Source organism: Lipomyces tetrasporus, assembly GCF_029532465.1.
Source record: "Lipomyces tetrasporus strain NRRL Y-64009 chromosome Unknown POJ06scaffold_6, whole genome shotgun sequence".
In the NCBI taxonomy this organism is placed as follows: domain Eukaryota; kingdom Fungi; phylum Ascomycota; class Lipomycetes; order Lipomycetales; family Lipomycetaceae; genus Lipomyces; species Lipomyces tetrasporus.
This window is the reverse complement of record NW_026611601.1, coordinates 106,206-130,727: the sequence shown is the minus strand read 5'-3', so window position 1 is coordinate 130,727 and position 24,522 is coordinate 106,206. Positions and strand designations below refer to the sequence as shown.

General features: G+C 47.5%; 8 protein-coding genes across 8 annotated transcripts; 3 read left to right on the top strand and 5 right to left on the bottom strand.

Annotated features, from left to right (window-relative positions):
- Positions 1 to 1,833: 1,833 nt before the first annotated feature.
- On the bottom strand, positions 1,834 to 2,594 carry POJ06DRAFT_223327 (uncharacterized protein; the record flags this gene model as incomplete). The annotated part of the gene is made up of 1 exon (XM_056185676.1): positions 1,834 to 2,594. Exon 1 carries the CDS (start codon positions 2,413 to 2,415, stop codon positions 1,834 to 1,836), a length of 582 nt encoding a protein of 193 aa, XP_056043012.1. The 5' UTR covers positions 2,416 to 2,594.
- Positions 2,595 to 2,906: 312 nt separating this feature from the next.
- On the bottom strand, positions 2,907 to 3,987 carry POJ06DRAFT_295702 (aquaporin-3; the record flags this gene model as incomplete). Its single annotated transcript, XM_056190520.1, has 4 exons — positions 2,907 to 3,056; positions 3,106 to 3,658; positions 3,719 to 3,893; positions 3,924 to 3,987. The coding sequence occupies 4 exons, from the start codon at positions 3,985 to 3,987 to the stop codon at positions 2,907 to 2,909; spliced, it is 942 nt and encodes a 313-aa protein (XP_056043011.1).
- A 993-nt stretch (positions 3,988 to 4,980) lies between these two features.
- POJ06DRAFT_112679 (uncharacterized protein) lies at positions 4,981 to 5,674 on the top strand. Its single transcript, XM_056184100.1, has 2 exons — positions 4,981 to 5,336; positions 5,398 to 5,674. The coding sequence occupies exons 1-2, from the start codon at positions 5,016 to 5,018 to the stop codon at positions 5,539 to 5,541; spliced, it is 465 nt and encodes a 154-aa protein (XP_056043010.1). The 5' UTR covers positions 4,981 to 5,015; the 3' UTR covers positions 5,542 to 5,674.
- Positions 5,675 to 5,806: 132 nt separating this feature from the next.
- POJ06DRAFT_295701 (glycerol kinase) lies at positions 5,807 to 7,776 on the top strand (the record flags this gene model as incomplete). The annotated part of the gene is made up of 6 exons (XM_056190519.1): positions 5,807 to 5,947; positions 6,088 to 6,206; positions 6,256 to 7,039; positions 7,099 to 7,407; positions 7,484 to 7,671; positions 7,722 to 7,776. The coding sequence occupies 6 exons, from the start codon at positions 5,807 to 5,809 to the stop codon at positions 7,774 to 7,776; spliced, it is 1,596 nt and encodes a 531-aa protein (XP_056043009.1).
- A 3,548-nt stretch (positions 7,777 to 11,324) lies between these two features.
- On the bottom strand, positions 11,325 to 12,308 carry POJ06DRAFT_253913 (uncharacterized protein). The gene has a single exon (XM_056187694.1). It carries the CDS (start codon positions 12,063 to 12,065, stop codon positions 11,541 to 11,543), a length of 525 nt encoding a protein of 174 aa, XP_056043008.1. The 5' UTR covers positions 12,066 to 12,308; the 3' UTR covers positions 11,325 to 11,540.
- A 337-nt stretch (positions 12,309 to 12,645) lies between these two features.
- POJ06DRAFT_253911 (uncharacterized protein) lies at positions 12,646 to 13,525 on the bottom strand. Its single transcript, XM_056187693.1, has one exon. The coding sequence runs from the start codon at positions 13,258 to 13,260 to the stop codon at positions 12,745 to 12,747; it is 516 nt and encodes a 171-aa protein (XP_056043007.1). The 5' UTR covers positions 13,261 to 13,525; the 3' UTR covers positions 12,646 to 12,744.
- A 4,403-nt stretch (positions 13,526 to 17,928) lies between these two features.
- Positions 17,929 to 18,859, top strand: POJ06DRAFT_290778 (uncharacterized protein; the record flags this gene model as incomplete). Its single annotated transcript, XM_056190351.1, has 3 exons — positions 17,929 to 18,019; positions 18,094 to 18,688; positions 18,802 to 18,859. 3 exons carry the CDS (start codon positions 17,929 to 17,931, stop codon positions 18,857 to 18,859), a joined length of 744 nt encoding a protein of 247 aa, XP_056043006.1.
- Positions 18,860 to 19,132: 273 nt separating this feature from the next.
- On the bottom strand, positions 19,133 to 20,543 carry POJ06DRAFT_223320 (uncharacterized protein; the record flags this gene model as incomplete). The annotated part of the gene is made up of 3 exons (XM_056185675.1): positions 20,089 to 20,543; positions 19,418 to 20,039; positions 19,133 to 19,327 (listed from the first exon to the last, which is right to left on the bottom strand). Exons 1-3 carry the CDS (start codon positions 20,220 to 20,222, stop codon positions 19,133 to 19,135), a joined length of 951 nt encoding a protein of 316 aa, XP_056043005.1. The 5' UTR covers positions 20,223 to 20,543.
- Positions 20,544 to 24,522: the final 3,979 nt, after the last annotated feature.

Sequence of the window (24,522 nt, the reverse complement as noted above, 5' to 3'; positions counted from 1 at the left end):
CTCCACGTGTCTTTACATGGTCTTTATCACGTTCACTTCTGTTGAAAAAGCAACTATAACTTCAGAATAAGCTAAGTAAAATGTGTAAGCTATAAAGTTCATGCTAAGGTATATGGAGTAATACTAAAAGGAGAAGGACACGTCATGAGAGTTGATAGTAAGAGTGCGAAGTGCGGAAGTGGTCTTATGAGCTCAGCCACCAAAGCTAAATATTGCTTATGCACACGTCACTCAGGTACGATCAAAGGTATTATCGTTACTAAGGATAATAGCCCGTACCCAACGAGAAACTTGACGTTATAGTCCTGCTCACGTTACTTCATCAAGGGTTGTCGTATGACACATGAGCAATTTTCTTATGAGATTGTCTCACAATTACGTATGACATATGAGCTGATCCTCCTAAAAGAAGAATAGTCTGAGGGATTTTACCTAAGTTGAGTAGACTATCTTCACATGAGAGATTTAGAGTAACCTTATGTGAAGAATCACTTCTTGTTGAGGATTAGACACAAATCATACGTTTACACAGTATATATAGAGATCATAATTACCTTGGATACGATAGTTGATTAAGCAATCAAACTACGGATATCCAACAACCCCTTTCAAATAAGTTCTAGTCGAACTTAACTTTCACTGTGCCTTACACTATCGCGCTATCAATTTTTTCACACTTCTTTCCTCAGCATCAATATCCATCGCATCCCCGCTATCCTCGTCATTTGTTACATGCTGTCTTACTCTGCCAGTTACATGCGTTTGACTTAATATTACAGTGTCGACTTCGGTTGCAGTGTCACCATCACTATTATAATCTTTTGCACAAATTTCTCCTTCTAACAATGTGTCGTCTTCATATCCTATACCGTTAATCCCCCCTATCGATTTTTCATTAAATTTCACATTCATACACTCCTATCTACCTCCCGTACACGCTGATTCAACCCATCACCTTATCCTCAGGGTGGAGGACTACCATTGCTTGAGCCATAGGTCCCTGGAGCTATAGCACCAAAACACCACAATGCTGCGTACGCCACAACGTAATCTCTCCAAGAATTGTAGAAATCCTCTTCCGCACAACTCGACTCATTCACTTCGTAATATCCCCACCATGAATACGTCTTCCTATCTTGACAAGTTGAACAATGCTTTGGAGCCATTGTTAACTTCCTGAAGTTCGTTGTGCAATCATGATGTGGGTATATCCAGGCCTTGAGTCTGAAGTATCGGCTAGTACTACATACTTTGACCGAGTAATATGGGTTCATCTTTGCTGATACAATCATCTGTATAGCTGGATATGTAATCATGATTCACGCATCCATTGCCACCATCGTCTAAGTAGTAAGTCATAATAACCGGTTCTCTTCTCGATTCGTGAATAGTTACCAAACACATTTGTACTATTGCCCATTGACATAGTCTCTCTCATCAGTGGCATATGCTCGCTTAGATAACCATATGCACTAGTATCAAGTGATAAGCTGCCTTGCAGATCATCCTCGTAGTCACTGTTACAGCTTGTCACTGTCCAAAATCTCCAACCTACTCTGTCTGTACAGTATTCGAGTTGAACGTCCGATGATCCTCTACTGTAGTTGAGTTGCCGATTCTCGTACGGCTGTATCAACAATGCGCCATCAGATTGTATCGTATAATTATACTTGCCAGTGCATGCTTCTATACATTCGAGCATGGCATTCAATGCTTCGGTATCTGTGAGGTTTTGGTAGTTACCGCCCTGTGGAATTTGTAAAAGACACTCTAGGGAGCCTTGTGGGAACGAGTCCGTTTGTGGTTCTTTCCAAGTTGAAAGCTTATGGCTTTTCAGTCCTGAAGTAATCGTCCATTGATACTTGCGGCACCCGCCAGCAGATCGTATAGCTTCGTCCCGGTCCACAAATACGGTGCCTCCCACCAACGCCGGATGGGCAGCAGCAGCGGCAGCGCCTGGGACAGATGCGGCGCTATGTCTAAAAAGTACCGTCGCTCGCGGAGCGCTAAGCACACCAGCTTGTACTGCTCGTAGTCGAGCTCCTTGATAGCCTTCTCGAGGTAGCGCACGCCGCCGTGCACCAGCTTGGTGCTCTTGCTGCTAGTGCCGCTGGCGAAGTCGTCGCGCTCGATCAGCGCGACTTTCAGCCCGCGTGTGGCCGCGTCCAGCGCGATGCCGGTGCCAGTCGCGCCGCCGCCGATGACAAGGAGGTCGTACGCTGCGTCGCGGGATGCGGCGCTCTGTCGGAGCGCCGCGAGCTGATCTCGGCGCGGGGTGATCGGGAGTAATTTCGGAGGATGCGTGGAACCAGGAGGGTCGAACGGTCGACGTGGCCGCAGTGCGTACACGGCCGGCGACGCGGTGACGGTCACGGCGGCGACGGTGGTGGTGGCCTGTCGAAGGAAGAGACGCATGTGAATCGAGACACCATGGTGACGCGTGTGCAGGGCGATTTTCCTGTCGAAGAAAAGATGGGGATGGCAATCAATTTATATGCTATACTATATTCCGAGGGAGGTCGTCAGGTCTGCCATTTTTTTTCTGTCGACCACCATTCTGGGGATGGAATACTAACTACAGAGTAGTTCGTCACCATCGCGATAGGAGATGTGCATAAATTACGGGTCCCGGGGATACTTACACCGAGATACATCTCGGCGGGCGGAAATAAGATTAAGCTACCACCCCCGGCGCCGCAAGGAATCGACAAGAATTCTGAGGAAGCCGAGTCAGAAAACAGAGTTTCACATGGATCCGTGGATGATTCCAGGGGAACGAAGTACGTACAGTGGAAGAAAAAAATTGCTATGAATTATTATTGTCCCAAATTCCCAGAACGAGAAATTGAGTCTACATACGTGGGAAATTCCTGAATTTTGCCCCTCCTCACACACACGAGTCCACTTTACGAGTCCACTTTGGCCTTTCTATCCGGAACCACTAAGCGACGCAGTCCCATCCACGGCGTATTAATCGGACTCTCCCCTGTAAAAATGAAGGTGTCGTACAATAACCCACCGAATAGACAGCCAAAGAATGGCGCGACCATCGGAATCTACACCTGTTTGTTGGCAGAGGACGGAAAGTAAAATACGCCAACTTACCCAAAAGTAATAATTAGAAGCGGTCCACACCTCCTTGCCATACCCCAAGAAAAAAGACATCAACCTCGGTCCGAAATCTCTAGCGAGATTGATCCCATAGCCCGTCTCCCAGCCAAAGCACGCCCCGATGCCGAAAAATAAGAAAAACAGACACAGCGGCGTAAAGTTGCCCGCCCCGGTTCCCAGACGGCTGTCGCCCTGTAGCGCGAAGATGCAGAACATCAGCAACACGCTGGCGATGAACTCGGAGAAGAACTGACCTGTCCGTGTCATGAACACAGCGGGGTACGTGCAAAATATGCCGGCCGTGGCCGTGTCCGAGTAGCCGGGGACGGTGCGGATGTGCGCGCCTCCTTCGTACACGTCGATGGCGGACTTGTAATTGGCGTAGACAATGCCCGAGGCGCAGAAGGCCCCCAGGACCTGCGCAAGTGCGTAGATGGGGAACTTCCGCCAAGGAAACTTGCGGAACACGCAGTTGGCTAGCGTTACGGCCGGGTTGAGGTGGCCACCGGACGCCCCTCCGGAGTATACGCCTAGCATGACGCCGAGACTGAGAACTGTGAGACAAGAACATAGCACGAAAGAAGGAAAGAGTTATATCACGTCTTACCCCCAGCCCCATGAAATCGATTGGTAGCTGCCCTTCTGGTCATCACTCAGCATTACTTGCGCGACGACGCCGTCGCCGAACATTATGAGGATGAACGTGCCAAAGAACTCAGCGAACGGCTCGCGCAGCGTCTGGCGGATGCGACTCCAGGCCAACCTATCGGATAGCTGTTCCGCTGGCAGCTGGTCATGGTGATGCACAGAACGTCCGTCGTCTGTTATCGGGGGAGAGAGCTTTTCTGACGTGTGAGATGATTCCTTGGAAGTCATGACGAGGAGCTCAGAAGAGTACAAAGAAGAGGGATAAAAATAACAATGAGCCCTGGTGCTTCGGAAGAAAGCTACTGGAATGGAATCGATCACCCTCTCAGGATCATGCGTGGCTACTTATACCTTCTGCACACCGCCAATGTTGACTACAATAGGGATGTGTCAAGTGTTGGGGTCATGGTTCGTGCTGGTATTACCAATGACCTAAATTCGTTGAATCATGGAGGAGAAAAGACGCTTGAGAGCATGCACCTCAATGATGACGAGTTTAGAATACGGGAGCTATCATGGCTTATTGGTAAGCCGCAAGAGCTGGCTGCTGAAGAGATAAGTTAAATGGTCAGGGGAAAAGGGCAGAGAGGCTGCTTACATGGTAGTACGGTATTTTTACTCTTGCTTATTAGTATACACTTACTCTACACAGACAAAAAATATCTAGTTGATGTAGTTGATTGGATCTCTGAATGCAGAAACTGAACTGTAGTTTATGGGTTCTCAAGGACCTTGATGGGCAAGTAGACAATGTCCAGGTGTATTTGTATTTATGAGGAACTTGTTCTATTCTTTCGCCTTGGCGGTCGCCGGTCGCCGGTCGGTCTGATTACCAACTTGCTGTTCTACCGGTGTAATACTATACCGGAAGGAGTTCCCGGAGCATTTTAAATGTTGGAAGCGTTGACTCCGAGGCTCCTGCAACCATCTGACTAATACTGCAAGCTGAGTATCATTGGGGGTACAGTAGAGTTTATGCATCCGAGGCTTCGCACGTCACACTTCTCCCACACACAAGTTGGCGGTGCGAGCCTCGCGCCGGCCTGCCCTAACCAGGGTCCAAGTACGACAACACAAAGCCGAAATCACATCTTCAGCACAGGTCCCTTGTTCAAGGTTTACTCACAATGAGTCGGATCGCTTCCAGCGAGCAGCATCGTAGAACTGTACAATTAATGATACAAGCAAGAGCATGAACTTGTCACATTATTTACTAAATGAGCTGTCTTATGTATACGACCCGGACCAGGTCCTAGATGGCAGGGCTTGCGTCGGAGTTCCGGAGTAGAGGTTGGGTGGCTGCGCACGGGCCACCGGAAATCACGGAACTCCCATCCGGCTCGGATATAAAGCGTACGTCCAACAGCAACACCAACCCCAGCTCCAGAGGTCTTCACTCCATGATGAACCCAAGTACTACATCACGCTTGACGGCCATACAGAAGCACACAACCATGGCCGCCGCAGACAAATCCAAACCACCCTACATCCCTCTGGCCGGCTGCGCCGATGACGGCTGGTCCAAAGAAGATGAAGCGACGGCCACATGCTTCTGTGGCGCCGTGCAACTGGCATTCGTAAGTCTGGCACCTGAGTCTTATCTCCTCCCTCTGCTCTAATACCGCCTCCAAACCCCAGTCAACCCAAGGTCCGGGCCTGGTCGACACCTTCATCTTACCTGTTCCGCTGGCAGCTGGTCATGGTGATGCACAGAACGTCCGTCGTCTGTTATCGGGGGGGAGAGCTTTTCTGACGTGTGAGATGATTCCTTGGAAGTCATGACGAGGAGCTCAGAAGAGTACAAAGAAGAGGGAAAAAAATAGCAATGAGCCCTGGTGCTTCGGAAGAAAGCTACTGGAATGGAATCGATCACCCTCTCAGGATCATGCGTGGCTACTTATACCTTCTGCACACCGCCAGTGTTGACTTTCGTTTTTCAGCTCATTTCTGTGGAAAGACGGGTAAACTCTGTGAGGTTGGGTTTCCTCCCCGCACTGAAAATGCAGGCCCCGCTTAGAGATCGTTCAGTGTTCTTAAGGACCGAGGGATGGACGAGCTCGGCTCAGACAAGGAGCGAAATGCCTACCCCATGGGGTCAGGGTTAGGTCGTGGGGGCGGGGTGGAGGGAACATACGCCGAACGCTTAGACACGCGGTGTTTATTACCCCGCATATTTAAGGTCGGACATGTGCGTACTGTAATGCCCCCCCCCCAATCATATAAATTCAGGACTGTGCTTCGTCATTCCTCAGTTCAATATTCTTTGATTTTCTCTTCTGCAAGCGGCGTACCTTTCAACAAGTCACATCGAACGGTGTCCACAACAAGTCCTTTGTCGGATCCATTGATCAAGGAACCACCAGCTCCCGATTCCTAATCTTCAATGAGATCGGCGAAGTCGTTGCATCCCACCAACTTGAATTCACACAGATCTATCCCCAGCCAGGGTAAGTTTCTTGTTCTTGTTCACACATACCCAGGGCTGACTGGGAATAGTTGGCACGAGCACGATCCATTGGAAATTGTCGAGTCGGTCGAGAAATGTATTGATGGTGCCGTGGCATCCTTCCAGGCCAAGGGCCACCGAATAGATGCCAAAGCCGTCGGCATCACTAACCAGCGCGAAACAACCGTCGTCTGGAACAAGGAGACCGGTAAGCCCTTGTACAACGGCATCGTCTGGACCGACACCCGCACCCAAGCCCTCGTGCGCAAGTTGAAAGAGCACGATGGCCACGAGAAGCTACAGTCCCTTTGCGGTCTGCCCTTGTCCACCTATCCCTCCGTGGGCAAGCTGCTGTGGCTGATCGAGAATGTCCCTCGTGTGCGCGACGCATACGATAACCGCACACTCGCCTTCGGCACCATCGACACCTGGCTCATCTATAGACTCAACGGAGCCACCGCGCGCAACGTGTTCGTCACCGACCCTTCCAACGCCTCCCGCAACATGTTCATGAATATCCACACCCTCCAGTACGACTCGGCCCTCCTCGACTTTTTCCACCTCAATCCCATCCAGGTCTACCTCCCAGCAATCATCCACTCCTCTGACCCCTCCCGCTTCGGCTCTCTAGCCACCACCTCTCTGGCAATCACCCCGATAACAGGCTGTTTAGGTGACCAGTCAGCCGCCCTCGTCGGCCAGAAGGGTTTCACCGCCGGCCAGGCCAAGAACACCTATGGCACCGGTTGCTTCCTGCTATACAACGTAGGCAGCGACCCCGTCATCTCCACGCACAACCTCCTCACCACTGTCGCCTTCGACTTCCAAGGCCAGGTCAACTACGCCTTGAAGGCAGCATCGCCGTCGCCGGCTCCAGCGTCAAATTCCTCAAGGACAATTTCCAGTTTATTGGCGACTCCTCCCAGATCTCTGCCTTGGCCGAAACAGTTGAGGATAACGGTGGATGCGTCTTCGTCACCGCCTTCAGCGGCTTGTTTGCCCCATACTGGATTGACGACGCCCGCGGCACCATCTTGGGCATCACCACATACACCAAGCGCGGTCACATCGCCCGCGCCACCCTCGAGGCAACCTGTTTCCAGACGAAGGCTATCCTCGACTCAATGGAGAGGGATAGTGGCCACAAATTGAAGGAGTTGGCCGTCGATGGTGGGATGTGTAATAGTGAATTGGCCATGCAGGTATGTCATAGATATATATATATATATATATATATATATATATAGCTTCAACTATTAATGTACCTCAAACGTCTAGACCCAAGCAGATATCATCTGCATCCCCGTCAACCGTCCTATCATGCGCGAAACCACCGCTCTCGGGGCAGCAATCGCTGCAGGTCTGGCCGTGGGGGTGTGGTCCAGCGTCCAGGATGTCGAGCACATCAACACCGAGGGCCGCACAACTTTCGCTCCGACCATGACCAAGGATAAAGCCGAGAGCATGTTCGCCTTGTGGGAGACGCTCCGACCATGACCAAGGATAAAGCCGAGAGCATGTTCGCCTTGTGGGAGAGAGCTGTGAACTTGAGTCGGGGATGGACGAACTAGTTTCAATGGATGTGTTATAGTCTACACATATAACATTTGGAGTAACGGGTTGCTAGTGACGGGTGATGTGAGAGTTCACGCCTGAACCCTGAATACTATATGGACAAGAGAGCGTTTGGCATATGCCTATATATTTAGAATAAAATGCTGCTCGTGCCGCTATACATGAGTCGATTATTGTCTGTATCGAAACAGATTCCAGCGCGTTTAAGACGTGCAAAGCACACCAGGTTCGTATGAAATCCAGGAACATAGGCAACGTCCTTGAGAGTGAACTCTCGTCGTTGGTTGCCGTATTCAATCATGATAACAACCTCTCCAAATCCCTCAATTGTTGTAACGGCACTGGACTGGACTGGACTGGACTGGACTAGACTGGACTGGAACTATTCTTATTGATACAAGAATACAAGGACTTCTTTCTTGACTAGATCTTAGAGGACAAACCCCTCCTTATATACTCGACCATTACTAAAAATAAACAAACTAAATATAGAGCAAAACTAAACATAGAAACAAAACTAAAACTAAACATAGAACAAACAAAACCAAATATAACAGCAAGCGCGCCTTGTGAAGGCGCAGCGGTCACGACACTGCGGCTCACGCGAAGCGGCCATCGGGTCCATTACAATTGTGGAGCCGGTATGCCCATGAGACAAAGTACTATCGTACGTGGGTCGAAAATTTCTAAAGCTCCGTAGATCGTTTCCGACATGCGTATCAGCGTCTGTGTCCAAATGCCAGATTGTAGGTAACGAAACGTCGTGATACTCGTCCAATGGAGTGTGAAAAGCTGTGTAGGCCGCATGAAGGTGTCTGGGACTTTCGCTGTTTAGATTACCTCTGGATTGACTTGATTCGGCTTCCGAACTTCTGGACGAAGTGGGACGACTTGCTCGACCAACTTTCGTGTCTCCGGATTTTGCATGTTCTCTTGCAATCTCTTCTGGATAATCTCTCGCGGTTCCCATCCATCCGGCCGTAAAGAGGGATTCAGATAGTAACATTTCGTAGCTTTATGTTTCTGAGAGCCACACGGACATCTTTGACTCTGTTGCGATGTGCTCTGTCCACTAAAAGTTGCGAATGCCACATTTTGCCTATCGTTCGTCGTACGAGGATTCTGATACATCCAATTATCTGCTCAAGGTTCTTGCCTAGTTGTTCTCCACGCATCAATTTTGGCCAATATTCGTAGTATAAAACCGGATTGATCTCCTCACAGTGTAAGAACTCGGGGACGTTCGAGTTCGGTACTAGCAACCTTATGAGGTGGGAAACCAAAGATCAGATATTTTAGAATATTTTATTCGAATACAACAAAGAGGTTATCACGTCAGTTTATATGGACGTCGGGCTGCGAAGCCAAGAATAGAAACATTGGGTCTGGGGCGGTGGCGCAGCCAGGGTCCCAGACGTCAGGGCACTCAGGAGCGGCGGCGCCGTGGTCCTGACACACAGTCACGACGAGCAATTCGATGAGCTTTCTTCCCGTGCTTGTGGCATGTCGACCTGTTTCCCCTTATGCATAATCGTACGATGAAGGGTGAGCCATGTTTCGAGACCCAAGCGTTTCGGTCCTTCCTCTCGTCGCTCGAGGTCTTGCTGAATGTCCCGTTTCATTTGGCTTGACTGCATACTTTTAAGAGACGAGCATCTTATGCACTGAACTCGCGCCTAATAAATAAGGCTGATAGTCCTTGCCAACCGTGGAACGTATCAAGTTCATAATATTGGCAAGCGCTTGACTTCGATTATTCCAAATATCTGTTGTAATATATGACTAGATTAAAGCGCACAAAAACTAACTCATAAACTATAGGTTCCTATGACCTCTATATATACTTGGGACGCTGCCTTCTGGAACCTTCTAGACATTCCATGAATACCCAATTGCGTCATCGTTACACATTGCTAGAATATTCCACAATCTACGATCGTAGGCTAGAGTGTTCTACACATTTCCACAATATCGATTTTAACCTTGTATCTCATGTATCCAGTGTCGTCCTCGGGTTCCGACGGGAATTCGAGCTGCTTGATGCTTCCTTCGTCGAGATCCGGGTCACAGTAGTCCCATACTAGCGTGAGCTGAGCCGAGGTCTTGATATTGTCATACCAAGATGCCCAATCTGATGGAGACTTCAGAATAGGTTGGTTGTATGCGTTCGCCAACTGGGGCTTTTCGCACTTCTCAACTTTCGCCGAATACCCTTTTTCTCGGGGCCGTACTGATATTCGGCTTGGACGAACTCGGTCCTTGCAGAAATCAGATTAAAAGATAGCCAGGGCTCATAACTGTCAACTGGAGAGATTCCTGTCAGGACCCTAGTGGTGGCGGTCACTATACTATGCGCAGTGGGCCACAATCAATTCTAAGATTGATTATCGTGGTCTTTTGGCCAAGTTGGTACCGCCCCAGCGCGAGGCCCTAAGATTCGTAGGAACTCACCGACTAGATCCTTACAATTCCAGTTGATGGAAAGTGTAAAGACTACGGTGAGTCCGAGAAAAAAGACCAAGCTAGGACCACTATTATTATATAAAGAATCGACAGGGAAAAGAAAAAGGAAAAATAAGAACAACGAGAGCAAATATATATATCACAACCCTAAACCATAGATAAGAGAATTAAAACTCAACCCTCCACCGCGAGATAAAACAAACTTTAAACTAAGTTAATTACCAAACCTCCACCGCCGAGTCCAGTCCCCTGACAGAAAGAGATGCGGATGATTACTGTCCTATTATTTTTAGAGTCCAAACCCCTTATATATAACAAAAATCCTTATCTATCCTCCACTGATAACGAAGAAGCTTATTACCCTCCACTGATAACGAAGAATCTGAAACGTTGCCTCACTTAGGGCAAAAATAGAAATATACATGTTACTTAGATAATAGGAATAGACATACCAGAAGATCCATATTAATGCAACGACTGCTCGGTCATTGTGGTAGGCGCTCGAAGATTGCGCTGCACTTGGCTGCCTCAAAATATATGATGACATGTATGCACAGTGTATGCACAGTTGGTATTGATTGTTGTACATGAACGCCGATGGCAAGAGCTGGAAGCGACGGGTATAAAATGAGGGGTGAGCTTGCGGACATGTCGCTTGCGACCATCCTGCACGATTAGGGTATCAATAGAAAAGTATCAACTGTCGGGTCAGCCAGCCATTCATGAGAGAAGGATCAACAAATAGTCAAGATTTATTGGCAGAGACGGCATCAATGAAAGCAGATCTACTAAGTGGAAACAGATAAAAGGATAGGCCATCGAGGTCGGAGTCGGGGCAGGGGGTTCCACTCTTTTAGTTACGTAACTCCAAATGGTGGGGACTGCAGAGAATCGAGTTTCCGCAGAAGGCAGCCGCATTTAGAGACTATTGGCAAATTCCGGCGCCGACGACATCCCCCTGATCTGTCATCTTGATGCGAGCCACATGTTATGATAGTAATTACACTAACACTAGATAAGTATAGATGATTCACGGCTCATATTTATGGACATAATATTTAATAGTGACTAAACCCACTATGCACATTCAAGTAGTCTTTTAGAATATAATGGCATTTTTGCTATGGGATATCAGGCATCGCCTTTAACAAAACACTGGACGCTCCAGCAACTATCATATATATATATATAAAGTAAATCACAACCCGATCCATGGTAGGCAATACGCACAATTCGAAGCGGGATGAAAAGGTGGCAGGCCATATGATGAATGCTGACAGATAATCTCAAATTCTGTTTAGTAAAGATCGTAAGGAATGTCCAGCAAGGCATAGCCGGTTGCCGGACGCACAGGTCCGGGAGGAACAGGATATTTCCAGTCCGCTTCGGGATTTCCACAGGTACCCATAGCATTGCGTAGCATTCCACCTAGAACGGGTGCATAAACGTCGAAGTCGAGAAAATAGTCATCAGCGACGAGGTGAAACGCTGTGTTCTGGTAGCTCACGAATGCAATTGTTTTACCCATTGCCCCGTCGTTTTGATACAGATAGAGGTACGCTGGTCTTAGTCCATATTGAGTCTGTATTTGGACGTGATTGAGAGTACCCCTGACCAAAACACTGTCATCGTAGAATGGTGTCCCATATCTGTATGTATCTCCATTGTCAATAAACAAGTACCAGTAATTCCCAATACACTCCGATTTGCTGCTGTATGCGTGACATGCCCTAATGAGGCATACACGCGAGTTTTCGAATGCATTACCAAAGGCGAATAGAACCGCCATCAGAGTAACAATTGCAAATATTTTCCGCGCCATCGAAAGTCTAAACAAACAAGAGCAAAGATTGGAGGTTAAGCTGGAGACGTGGAGTTAAAGCGGACGGTCCCATATGAGAAAGGTCAGGAAGTTGAGAAAGATAGTAGTTAATATATACCGTACTGCGCGGAAGTGTAAGCCAAGTGCGATCCATGCTGCCAAGTCTCGTAAGTGCAGCCAATCATTCGCCCAGCCGCTGTGGTGTGAGTTATATACTCCTTAGACAAGAGTCTAGCAGTGATCATCTGCGATGTAAACAGTGCTACACCAGATCGGGCATATTTTAGCGAGAGGAGCCATCTCCACTTTACAAGTTACCCTGATGAAGAACACGCGCTCATTGGGGATCGTTATGTTGACCTCAGATAATCTGGGTTTTGCTCTCCCTGATATTTAGTACCATTGCGAGTTATCAACGTCCAGTAATCTCAGGACCGCCTTTCAGACCGCAATATGGTATCATTGGCCTCGTTTTAGGGTACTTTAATTTACCTGCACCTTGCAGTAATCTCCTAATTTAATAGTTCTGGCTGATCCGGAAAATGTACGCCAACATTATGCGTCGTACACACTCCAGAGCCAAAAATACTTTATATGGCTCGTTCTTTGCACTTATAGTTGAGAACTCTCATATTATATAGTAGTTTAGTGTCTACTATCTGCCCTATGATAGTGACCATTAAGAATTATATACTGCATACCCATTCGGCTCTATTGAAGTCGCAACACGAGTATTTGACCATACTGAATACGGGGCTGCACACGCACTCAAAACGGGTTGCAATATTCCATCATTAATATAGGCAGTTGAGCTGCCAGTCAGATCTTGGGCAGCAACGAAGTGATACGCTGAATTTTTGAATTTAGCGAAAGCAATTGTTTTACCCGGCGACTCATTGTTGTCATAGAAATAAACCAGCGTTGACTGGAGGCCCCAGTTATAACTCTGTGCGTAAATCTTGTAGTATGTGCTTTTCTCCATAGTACTGCCATCGTAGAATAGATATCCATAACTGAGCGCATTCAAATCACTCAAATACCAGTATGTGCCAGTGCACTCCGATTGGCTATCATCCATATGACAAGCCTTGACCAAGCATAATGTTGTGTCCACCTTCTGGTCCACTGCTCTTACACTGTTGAGTAGAAGGGCCAGCAAGCTAACAAGTATCGGAAATCTCTTGTTGAATGCCATAAGTTCTCCTGGCAAAGAATTGTTAGTCCTATATAAATGTCAGTTGTTTATTAAAATCAGAATTAAGCAAAGACAAACCTAGGGCGTGAGATATTAGACGTCTTCCTCAGCAGGACTTAATCGCAAAGGAGAACATGTATGGTACATTTAAATGTTCGAGCAACAAACCCCAGTCTATGCAGAACATTAGGATTTAATATAAGCAGATTCCGCAAATCAGGTCATAAGGAGAATGCTTGGCTCGCCTGTCGTGGCGAACGTGCATGACTGCCAAGCGGCGTCAATAAATACCCTGTGCAATCTAATAAAACCCCCGTGCAAATTACACCACAAAGCTTAGGTACATCATTCACCCGCAAAATTTGTATGCCAAGAAGGGTACCACTGCCTGACCCTAACCCTAGTCTTGACAAAAAAATTCCTGACGTCAAAGTCGTTTATCAACAACCATCATAGCACTAGAAGGTTAGGGTTATCCAATTTACCCGGAGCACAGCACACTTGTATTTTAGACGGCCGACTGGACATACAAAGTTAGCAAGAAAATACAACAAAAATGTCTGGTGGTCCTGCCATGGGTCACAAGCAACAACGGCCAGCTCCAAGAAGCTGGCCTCTCATATGTATGTATATATTCATATACATATACATAGACAAATAACAGGAACATAATAGTGGTAGAGAAAATTCTAACACCGTTCCTTATCCCCGTGCCCACAGTCGAGTGTCCAAGTGGCTTGGATCTCGCCATCCTTGGACTTACCAAAGATAGCCATAGTTACACCCAGACGAGAAGCACAGAACCTGCGACCACGACCATCCGATCTGTGCGACTCCAGAGTCTTGGCAAGCGCCGTCAGCATTCGAATTAATTAATAAATTAATTAATATTATGTCTACGGCGCGAATCCACGTCCAAGCGCGATTGTTACACTGAATTGGAGTACAGAGACGTCTAGCAGGCGGCAGTGTCGGATTCCTGATCCGCAATGAAGAGAACAACCACTCACTATTGGCAAAACCCTCTAGAGAATTTGAAAAAGCGCTGTCTTCAGGATTCCATATCATCTGGGCCACTGTGGACGTTTAGTGTTTCGCGAATTGTGGATGAGAGAGGGACGCGTTGTTGACGCGCCGCGGAAACGTGCGACGGACGCGTCGGCGAGCGCGCAACAAGCATCCGATCTGTGTAACGCCAGAGTCTTGGCAAGACAGTCATCGCGTCGAATGTGAAATATTAATTAATTGCATGAAGCCGAGCCGACGTGAACTAAATAATTAAACAAAATCACGAGGAACTAATTGCTGGTCGACAGCGATCAAACACTGACGGTTCCGCCCATTGCCGGTCTCAGAGAACTGCGCAACTGGCAGGCCATGCTGGTCTATACACTCCACACCAAAGTCCTCTTCTGTATTATTACAGGAAGAACACGACGCGTGTTTGCGACGCGTTCGAGCGTGTTAGATTTGCATCCTGGTCCGGACTCACCGCTTGAGCCGCACTCTCCATGCGCGCGGACAGGCAATTCCGAATAAACAAATCACTCAATTCCAGTGTGGCGATCCATTCCATCCATTCCACGGAACCCCTCTGTGGAATGGAAGTGGACGCTAAGGGGCAACTTCGTGATGGAATGGATCCACGAAGGGTATCAGTGGAGTGGATGGACAGTGGAATGGACAGTGTGGCGATCCACTCCACTGATTTGGTCAAATGGAATGGATGGATGGAAATGGAGGTCCGTGCATCCATTCCCATCCATTCCATCTGTTTGCTGTTACGTAATCCATCCATCCATTTAAAGTCGGCGTGGAATGGATGAATGGACGGATGGACAGGATTTTAGAGGTTAAGCACGCCTCAGGGGTGAAGGCAGGGGCTAGCCCTGGGACGTTTCAGCACGCGTCTACGTAGTAATTCTTGTATCTTTGCATGTAAACACTCTTACTCTAAGACATCAATATGGCAGAAACATACAGAACTGACAGCGAGACGACTGAAAATACGCCTTCAACTACCTTAGAAGATATTCAGGATGTCTGGGACAGTTTCCCTTGGAAGGAGTTTCCAGGATATGTGAGGTCAGTGCGTGCTGCCAGCACGTCGTCCTGGGTGTGGAGCCACGGCTTCGACATTCAACATAGCGACGACGATTCAAAAAGACGATGGGTCTGCCGGCCTTGTATCGACAAGAAGAGGCGCCGACCTCATAATACGGTTGCAACTGGAACCCAGAATGCGGAGAACCACCTTTTCTTCGAGCACAATATATGGGGACCCAACAGGCAAACGCAGGGCCCCAGTGAAGGTTAAGGAGAAGACGCCGTCTAAGAGTATCACGTCGTTTTTCAATTTAAACCCAAACAATCCTCGAGAACAGCAGATTGCAAGTACTTTGATTGGTGGCTTTAGCAGAGAGAAATTCCAGCAGTTGCTTGTCGCATGGGTTATTGACTCTCAGGGCTCGTTCCGTCAGATCGAAAACCAGCGCTTTCGCGACCTCCTTGAATACCTTAACCCACTCGTCAGTATCACTGACGCGCATATTTGCATACCGTCCGCAGTCGAATTCTCGAAGTATATAATACCAATAAGGCGCATGTGGTCGAGGTCCTTGGAGGAGTTGAAGGCAAGGTCCATATAGCGTTTGACGGCTGGCGGTCGCGAAATCGACACGCAATGTACGGGATCGTCTGCTTTTTCCTTGACAGCGAAAGCCGAGCGCAAAAGCTGGTTTTAGGAATCCCAGAAATCGTGGAACGGCATACAGGCAAGAATATTGCCGTCCACGTACTTGATATTATTGCCAGCTATGAGATTTCCTCAAAACTTGGGTACTTCACACTGGATAACGCAGCTAACAACGATACGGCGATGGATACGATTGGTACAGCGCTTGAATTCAAGGGCAGAAGTCGCCGAGTCCGATGCTTTGGTCATATTCTCAACCTTGTTTGTAAGCAACTGCTATTTGGCCACGACGCAGATGCGTTTGAAGATGAGATCGACTGTTGATGCCTCTCGCCATGAAGCTTGGAGACGGAAAGGGCCCATTGGGAAGCTTCATAACCTCGTTGTCGTTATTCACAAATCGGATGTCTTGACGCAGTTGTTACGGGATTTACAGCAGAAGGAGTTCGATATATCGAAGGACCCTAAGATTAAAGCTAGCCGTCCGAAGGACACCGTGATGGATAACCTGACGCGATGGCTGTCTCAGTTGTACATGCTACGCCGTTGTCTTGAGTTGAGGCCGTTCCTGGAGGAGCTTTGGGCTAACCAACGGGCTGAATTCGACGCTTCGATTCGCAAGCGATCGAAGCGTCGCCGGAGTCGTATGAGAGGTCGCTGAAGGAATGGAAGAAGTTGACAGGTGGTCAGGAGGGAGAAAAGGAGGTTTCAGGGGCTAACGAGGTTATCGAGGTGTAGATGCTAGATAGATAGCTTGAATGTATCCATTCGTCCATTCCACTGTCCATCCACTCCACTGATACCCTTCGTGGATCCATTCCATCGCGAAATTGCCCCTTACCGTCCACTTCCATTCCACGGAGGGGTTCAGTGGAATGGATGGAATGGATCGCCACACTGGGAATGGATACGTTGAAGCTATCTAACTACACCTTGATAACTAGCCAAGCGCAGTCTGGCACTTTTTCTCATTAGCCCCTAAAATCTGTAACTCCTCTTCTCCCTCCTGGCCACCTAACAACTGCTTCCACTCCTTGAGCGACTTCTTAGGGGCTCGGGCAGCTGTAGAAGGTGCTCGTTACTTTGAATAAGACCAGTCGTATTCCCATGCGCCTCAATAGTCCCCGCAGCGGTACATCGCTTAGTTTGAGTAACCCCTCCCAACTTGGTATTGTCTTGCTTGAATAAATGAATGAAAAGCAGATGCGATTTCTAGTTTTGACAACGCGTACGGCCCGTTGGGCCGGCGACTACCACTACCAGTTATCGTGCGGGTAGAAACTGCATCTGCACACAATGGTAGAATCCGCCATATCCACCATCCGCCAACAGCCCTATGTAGACTTGGCAATGGACATGATTATCATGTGCAGTATTAATTGTGTGGAAATGTGTCGAACACGATAGAACTACGATCGTAGTTTGTAGAGGGTTCTAGTAATAGGTTTGAGACTGCGCAATAGTTTGCAATTGAGCTTTGGAAGGTTCTCGTGATCTGGTTCTAGAAGGATCTAATGGCACGGTCTCAAATATAAATAGACCTGCTAGAAACAGTCTTCAGTAGCTAGATTAATAAGAGTGCATTCATTGTTCTACAACAGGTTATGAGCCCTGTTTGAGCGCAACCATTGGAAAGAATATCGAAACAAAAGAAACCTGAGAAATGTCAGAAGCAGAGGCATTACTGTAGGGCTGTTGACGATACGATATCGGCGATTTTTGACGCTACGGATACGATATCGGCGAAATAAAAAGTCTGCCGATATTTATTCGTAATTTTATCGGCAGATTTTAGAGCCTGCCGATACTATATCGGCAAGATCTGCGCCGATATCGGATCCGTACCGATAAAAATCATGTGATTATATCACGTGCCTGCATGCTCCATTTGTCCTATCAAAAGCTGCTGATTTCTAGCCAGGGGTACAAAGTCCACGCTGATATTTGCTTCTGTAATTGTTTAGGCAACGAATATGGATCGTAGTCCTCGACCCAGCCGCCAGAGGCGCCTGGATTACCGTCTTCTGAATGACGGAAGTGATGAAGAAGCTTCATTCGAAGATCGTATACACGAATTACCAATGGCCCCCGATTCTGTCCCCCGGATGAATTGATTTTTGGCGTCGCTAATAGTCCAGATTGCGAAATCCTTCCTTCTCAATCAATTTCTCAGAATCCTACAAGTCCAGTAACTGTGGATTCCAGTTCTTCCATTATCTCGGAAGACAGTTGCACGATTCAACCCAATAGAGCGGCCCGGGCTACTGAGTGGATGTGGGCTTATTTCGAGACCGCAGAGTACAATCGGCCGTGGATAATGAAGAGGACCAAAAGCAAGAGGCTCACAGACCGTGATATCCGTTGCATCTATATCGATGAGCAGACTGGTATCCGATGTAATTGGAAGACTACAGATTCGGCAAGGCAAACTTCAACTTCAAACATGGCAAGACATTTGGAAAAGCATTCAATCTACGCTCCCGAATCTAGCCCTGGAGCTTCAGGCACAAAGAAACAGCCTTCTATCGCTACCTTTTTCAAAGGGAAACAGATTCTTACAGTCCAGCAACTTCTCGAAAGGAACCTTTTACGCTGGATAGTTACGGAGAAACAAGCATTTACGACTATTGAATCTCCAGCGTTTCAGCAAATTTTTTGTGATATCCCAGGGATATCCCTCCCTCTGTCCTCACGCCATACAGTTTGGCAGCGTCAAGTTTGTGATCTCATCACGTTGATTTCTACATATTGCTATGCAAACCTCCTGACGGCCAATCGGGCGAGTAGTTGATATCTCTCCGATCACTTGGTGACAATTTGAATACCAGCTAGTCCTAATTTAAGAGATTTTCTGCCGATAACCGATATCGGCTAACTCCTATGCCTGCCGATATTTATTCGTAATTTTATTCGCAAGATTTGAGGCTGCCGATATCGTATCGGATCGGATCCGATACGATCCGATATCGGCAAACCGGCAAATCGTCAACAGCCCTAGGCATTAGAGTCTGGAAGCTCGACGGAGCCGAAGACTGCGTCAGAAACGTGCTGAAAATATAATTATACACCTAACAAAATACGCAAGACAGAGAAAAGCAGTACAGATAACAGTACGACAAACACAAGTGAACCCAGGTAACAGCCTGACAAGCACAAACACCAAAATTCCTTTAGCCCCTATTGGGCTCGGACAACTTTGGTCTTTCTACTGATCCTCAAAACTGCAGTGTTTAAAATAGCCGTGCTGATTTTTGACTCAAACCAGCTCCGTCGAAAAAAGTCTACCGGAGTGGCTAATATTTCACTGCCACTGAGGATGTGGCTGGGTACGCAGTCCCCGAGTACGATGTCCTTTAAGTTCGGCGGGACATCCTGCTCAGAGAATCGTCCCTCCTTTACGATGACCTGCATTTTGTATATTAGCCGGACAATCCCACATGAATTGCAAAGTTCGTCACTTACAAATGATTGCGCCGGTTCAAGCAGAGTATCTGGAGAACAATCTGCGTCCTCGTTGCGAAACGTCTCAATAGTAATTCTCCGCAGTCTCCCGAACAACGCCGACCCGTTCCACTGTAATGGTCCTAATGGGTTTTGATGCAGTTGATTACGAAGGTCATCTCTCGCTCTCTGGATGGCTGCTCTGGCATCTTCCCTAGTCGCATAATGCTGAACGATCGGCCGTTCGCCGCGAACTCCCTCGGAGATTTTCATGGCAACGCCAAGACGGCAATGCAGAGCGCAAACACACCAGGAGATGGCGGCCCGCAGACTTTTATACGTCTGCGACACACCAACTTCAAATGCAACCGTAAGTGTCTGTTCGTCATTAATCACGTAACTAAGTGCACCATCCCACTCCCTGACCGTATTTCCATCGTCTGCATCTGTGCAATTCGTGGTGTCAGCCGATACAGCGAGGCCCTCGCGGACCGTCTCACTGATGCCGCCGTGACGCATGACGTCATCACACGCACGCAAAAGATGACCCGTTAACCCGCCCACCATGTCTGAATGCAGTGGAGTTGGAGCGGCGACGACTGTAGCGAGTTTGCTTGAGCCGTCGTACCAGAGTCTAGGGAACCTACGGTATGTCGGCACCGGTCATGCAGATATCTGATTAACGTACTTACTTGTTTCCCTCATTGTCATCTTGGGCAAGGTGTTCTTGGGCATATTCATACTCTTCCCATGTCGCCGGTACTTCTATTCTAGCGTCCGGTGAAAGCGGGCGCCTCACGAGACTCATCAAAGCCGACTGCTCCATGGGGGTAATCTCTTCCACAGGCACTCTTGTCTCCGTAAAGTATTGCTTTGCTGACAGCCTCGTACTCTTCTTGTTCGCCGGAGTAATTGTTGCATGGCTGACTTTGCGGCAGGTCAGATGACAGAGTAACAGGACTCGATAACAGGGCGGATATGATTACCAGAAGCTTGACAGTTTAGAGCAATCACTAACAAACGCGGACTGCGGACAGTGGTACAAGACGATTTGGATCCAGACTAGTCAATGTTAACCACATAGCAATACAGTATCTCCCAGAACTAGTGAGCCGCACAAAAACTCGTTTCAACGGCCGCACGTGACAAGATATGAGTCGAAACATCCCCGCATTAGTCTGCTTGTAGCATAGACTGTTTATTGAGTCTTGAATTCGGATTGGGCCAGAGCAATGATTGACCTTAGTTGTGTAGCTACTATGGAGACCGTCGAGAAAATAGAGGATCTGCATAATTAGTGCCCGTGACGAGACGTGATTGACGTACCCTAGTCCAATCTCTGGAATCTTACTGACTCGAGTTGCTCTTTCCGGTTCATGGAAGGAGCAGACTGCGACAAGGACGTCAACGAATCCGCAAACCCCAACCATTGTCCGCTCCATTCGCGTAAGTCCTAAGAGTCTCTCGACTAGCAGATATTCAGGCAAATTTGCAAATTTTTCATCCATATCCGTATCCGGTATCCAAGACTATCTATATCCGCCGCGTCCCATATCCAGATATATTGGCTTTATTATATACACAAGGAAACTCCTCAAGCGAGGGGACAACAAGAGCAACTCAAACTCCCCCGCTCGCAACCACTGCCGTGCATGCGAAGTATATTATATTTGGCTACCAGATCGACGCTAGGAGCGAAGCAAACAACTACGATATGCAACTACGGAGATGTTCCAACACTCTGTAAGTGGAGACTGATAATCTCCAACAGGTAGCAGCACCACAAACCGCGAATCAAGCAGCAATCGGCGTCACCATCGTCGTCGGAAGCGTCTGCAGCATGGAGGGATCCTGACATTACAGGATGGTCTTGATCTCGTAGAGAACGTGGACGAAACAAGGAGCAACGAGGGGTTAGTTGAAACCGCAGTCAAACAAAGACGATGTGCCAATTGTGGTGAAACTGGACGTAATGCTCGAATATGTAAAAATAATTAGGAGACACGACGTTCATGGCACACACCGACATTACAAGTTTGACCTATTTCCATCCTTACATGCATTATACGCATTGTCGTCACTATTTTTTGCAATATGAGTCTATACCTCCATACTGATTGTAGTATACCTCGCCTTGCCACACGATCTTGCCAAACATTGGACAAGATACCCCTACTGATATTTATAACAAGGATATTGATATGCGTATAGCGCTGCCTCGAATCCAAGACTTTGGGATGTCTCAAATTCGTTCTCGAACAGATAATAATTATCAATGTCGCCATTCGGATAGTCATATATCATCCATGTTACCTTCACTATAGGCGATGCTCTTCTGTTAGTCTGTTCGTATTCTTGTACTCAAAATCATACTAGCCATGTTGCCCAGATCCAGAATCAGCCTATTCTCTTTCTTCGTCGTGACTGCCCTATGCCTATTGCTACCACTATCGTATCTCACATATGTATCCATGTCTTTTGTTTATGTTTTCCATGACTTTTGTAATATTCCTACCACTTCCTCATCATTTTTATGGATCATCTCTACTGTCTTTCCGTCTACCAAATTCGCAGTAAAGAATGGCGTAGTGAAACACAAAGATCCGACGTCAGAGGGCTGCCGTCTGTGGTTTCGCAAGTAAATGGAAGCACTTCGGTCACAGCCTCTACCGGTTTGTGCAGTACTCCGATGCATATGGCAACCACGGCTAGCATGCTGCAGCCCTTAACCAAAAACATAATCGGTGTCCTGATGGCTAGTCTCGGATAATAGTGGAGGACTTATAAGACTATTGAAAGAACTTAGTTATTGAAGATAGAAGCTCGTTCGAACTATTTAGAGCTTCGATGACAGTTATATGCTTACTACGATGCGGCGCCCATCCAATCCATATTCGGGAACTATCCGAGTTAGCTGTATGACGCGGACCTTGATGAGGCAATGAAACCGATCCACACACGTATGGTGAGGCGGTTGACTAGATGCACACAGTCCAGAGTAACAAACAGAATTTTGATGACGCAGACACATAGAATCCAGGGCTGTGGCGGATGCGGATATCCGCCAAATTTTCCCATATCCGCCTTTTTATCCGCTTTTCGACAGCATGGCGGATACGGATCCGCCAGATATCTGGCGGATATCCGCCAAATCCGCCATCCGCCTTTAAAAATTTGCAAAATTCATTAATAGTTATTATATATCTAATTTCCTCAAAAATTTCGCAAAGTTCTCTAACATGATATTTGAATTTTCTAAATGGACTCGCTGTAGCGGACGCAACTTATATGGTCGGTGATCCCCGCTACATGTGAGCCGGTACGACAAGTGCTAGAATAACTTCTTGTCGGACTAGTCGAACTATGCAAGTTGAGGGTTAGGGCTAACTGTGACCCTAACCGATATCCGCCTCTCTGAGGGTTGGCAGATTTCTATCCGCCATCTGTATCCGCCAATCGAAAGTATGGCGGATACGTATCCGCGGCGGATATCCTATCCGGCAAATCCGCCTATCTGCCTATCCGCCTACAGCCCTGATAGAATCGTCATTGACGGTACGAATCAGCGTTAAGTCCATCCTTTTGGGATTCCAAATGCAAACTCCGAGGCGAACGCCAGACGTGTACAATTTTGACGAAACTGGATTACAGATGGTGTGATCGGAACTGCATAGATTGTTACGTCTGCGGAAAGAGACCATTCCTGACACAGCCAGGGAATCGTGAATGGGTCACCGCTTGTCAAAGCGGTGAACGCTTCAGTAGACACTCTTACTGTAAGACATCAATATAATACAACTGTGACAGCCAGGGGATTGAAAAGCCTTCAGCTACCTTAGAAGATATGCAGGATATCTGGGATAGTTTCCCTTTGAAGGAGTTTCCAGCATTTGTGAAGTGAGCGCGTGATGCCATGAAAGTCGTCTTGGGTCTACGGCTTCGATATTCAGCATAGCGACGACGATTCCAAACAACGATGGGTATGCCGACTTTGTATCGACAAGACAAGAGAAAGCGCCACCTCATAATACGGTTTCAGGGTGGGAGTTTTCGACCTGTCGTAGCTGTGGGACTGAGATTGCACACTTTGGTGGCAAGAATTTTGGTGGCAAGAATAGTCGCAAAACAACAGAGGGAGTAAGTAGAGTCAATTATTTAGTGTCAATAAGTGTGGCGGCTTATTGTCGACACTAGGCAGGCGAAGTATCACATTGCCAGACCCAAGAATAGCACCTTGTGCTTCTTTTCCAAGGGACTCGGGCGGATCAGGGGCGAATGACGTATCGTCCAGAAGTTCCAAACGCGGCTGCGGCGCTGGAGATGCAGCAACGGTAAACGCAGAAACGCCCCACTGAGGGTATACAACTGACTCCAAGGGTCAGGGTCGATTTTTTGTAAACTATACGATTAGATTCACAGTTTTGCGATTAACATTACGAGTAAAATAAAATTTTGACGGTACCGTAAATACACCCCTAGCTAGTGACGGCCTGCCGGCCAGCTGTAGCAAGTGGCAAATTATCTGGAATAAATTGTCTAACCTTGACATGACGTTCAGAGCATGCACATCTACTATCTACATACATTGGGCGTATGCAGTTGTCATTGCAACAACAAGGTACCAGGAACGTGACCAATGAGATTAAATATGTCCCTTGGGGTCGGCTTCGTCTTATTTCGGACCTTTGTCGGCCAACAGGATGGAAAAAACCTTCAGAGCATGCACACCTACTATCTACATACATTGGGCGTATGCAGTTGTCATTGCAACAACAAGGTACCAGGAACGTGACCAATGAGATTAAATATGTCCCTTGGGGTCGGCTTCATCTTATTTCGGACCTTTGTCGGCCAACAGGATGGAAAAGACCTTCAGAGCATGCACACCTACTATCTACATACATTGGGCGTATGCAGTTGTCATTGCAACAACAAAGTACCAGGAACGTGACCAATGAGATTAAATACGTCCCTTGGGGTCTTCTTCGTCTTATTTCGGACCTTTGTCGGCCAACAGGATGGAAAATTATTCAGTTGGCGGGCGGAAAAAAAATGGAGAAGTGAAAAAGACGAGAGCGCCCACGAAAGTATATAAAGGATAGTTTTCATCCTTCTTGCTTGTCAGT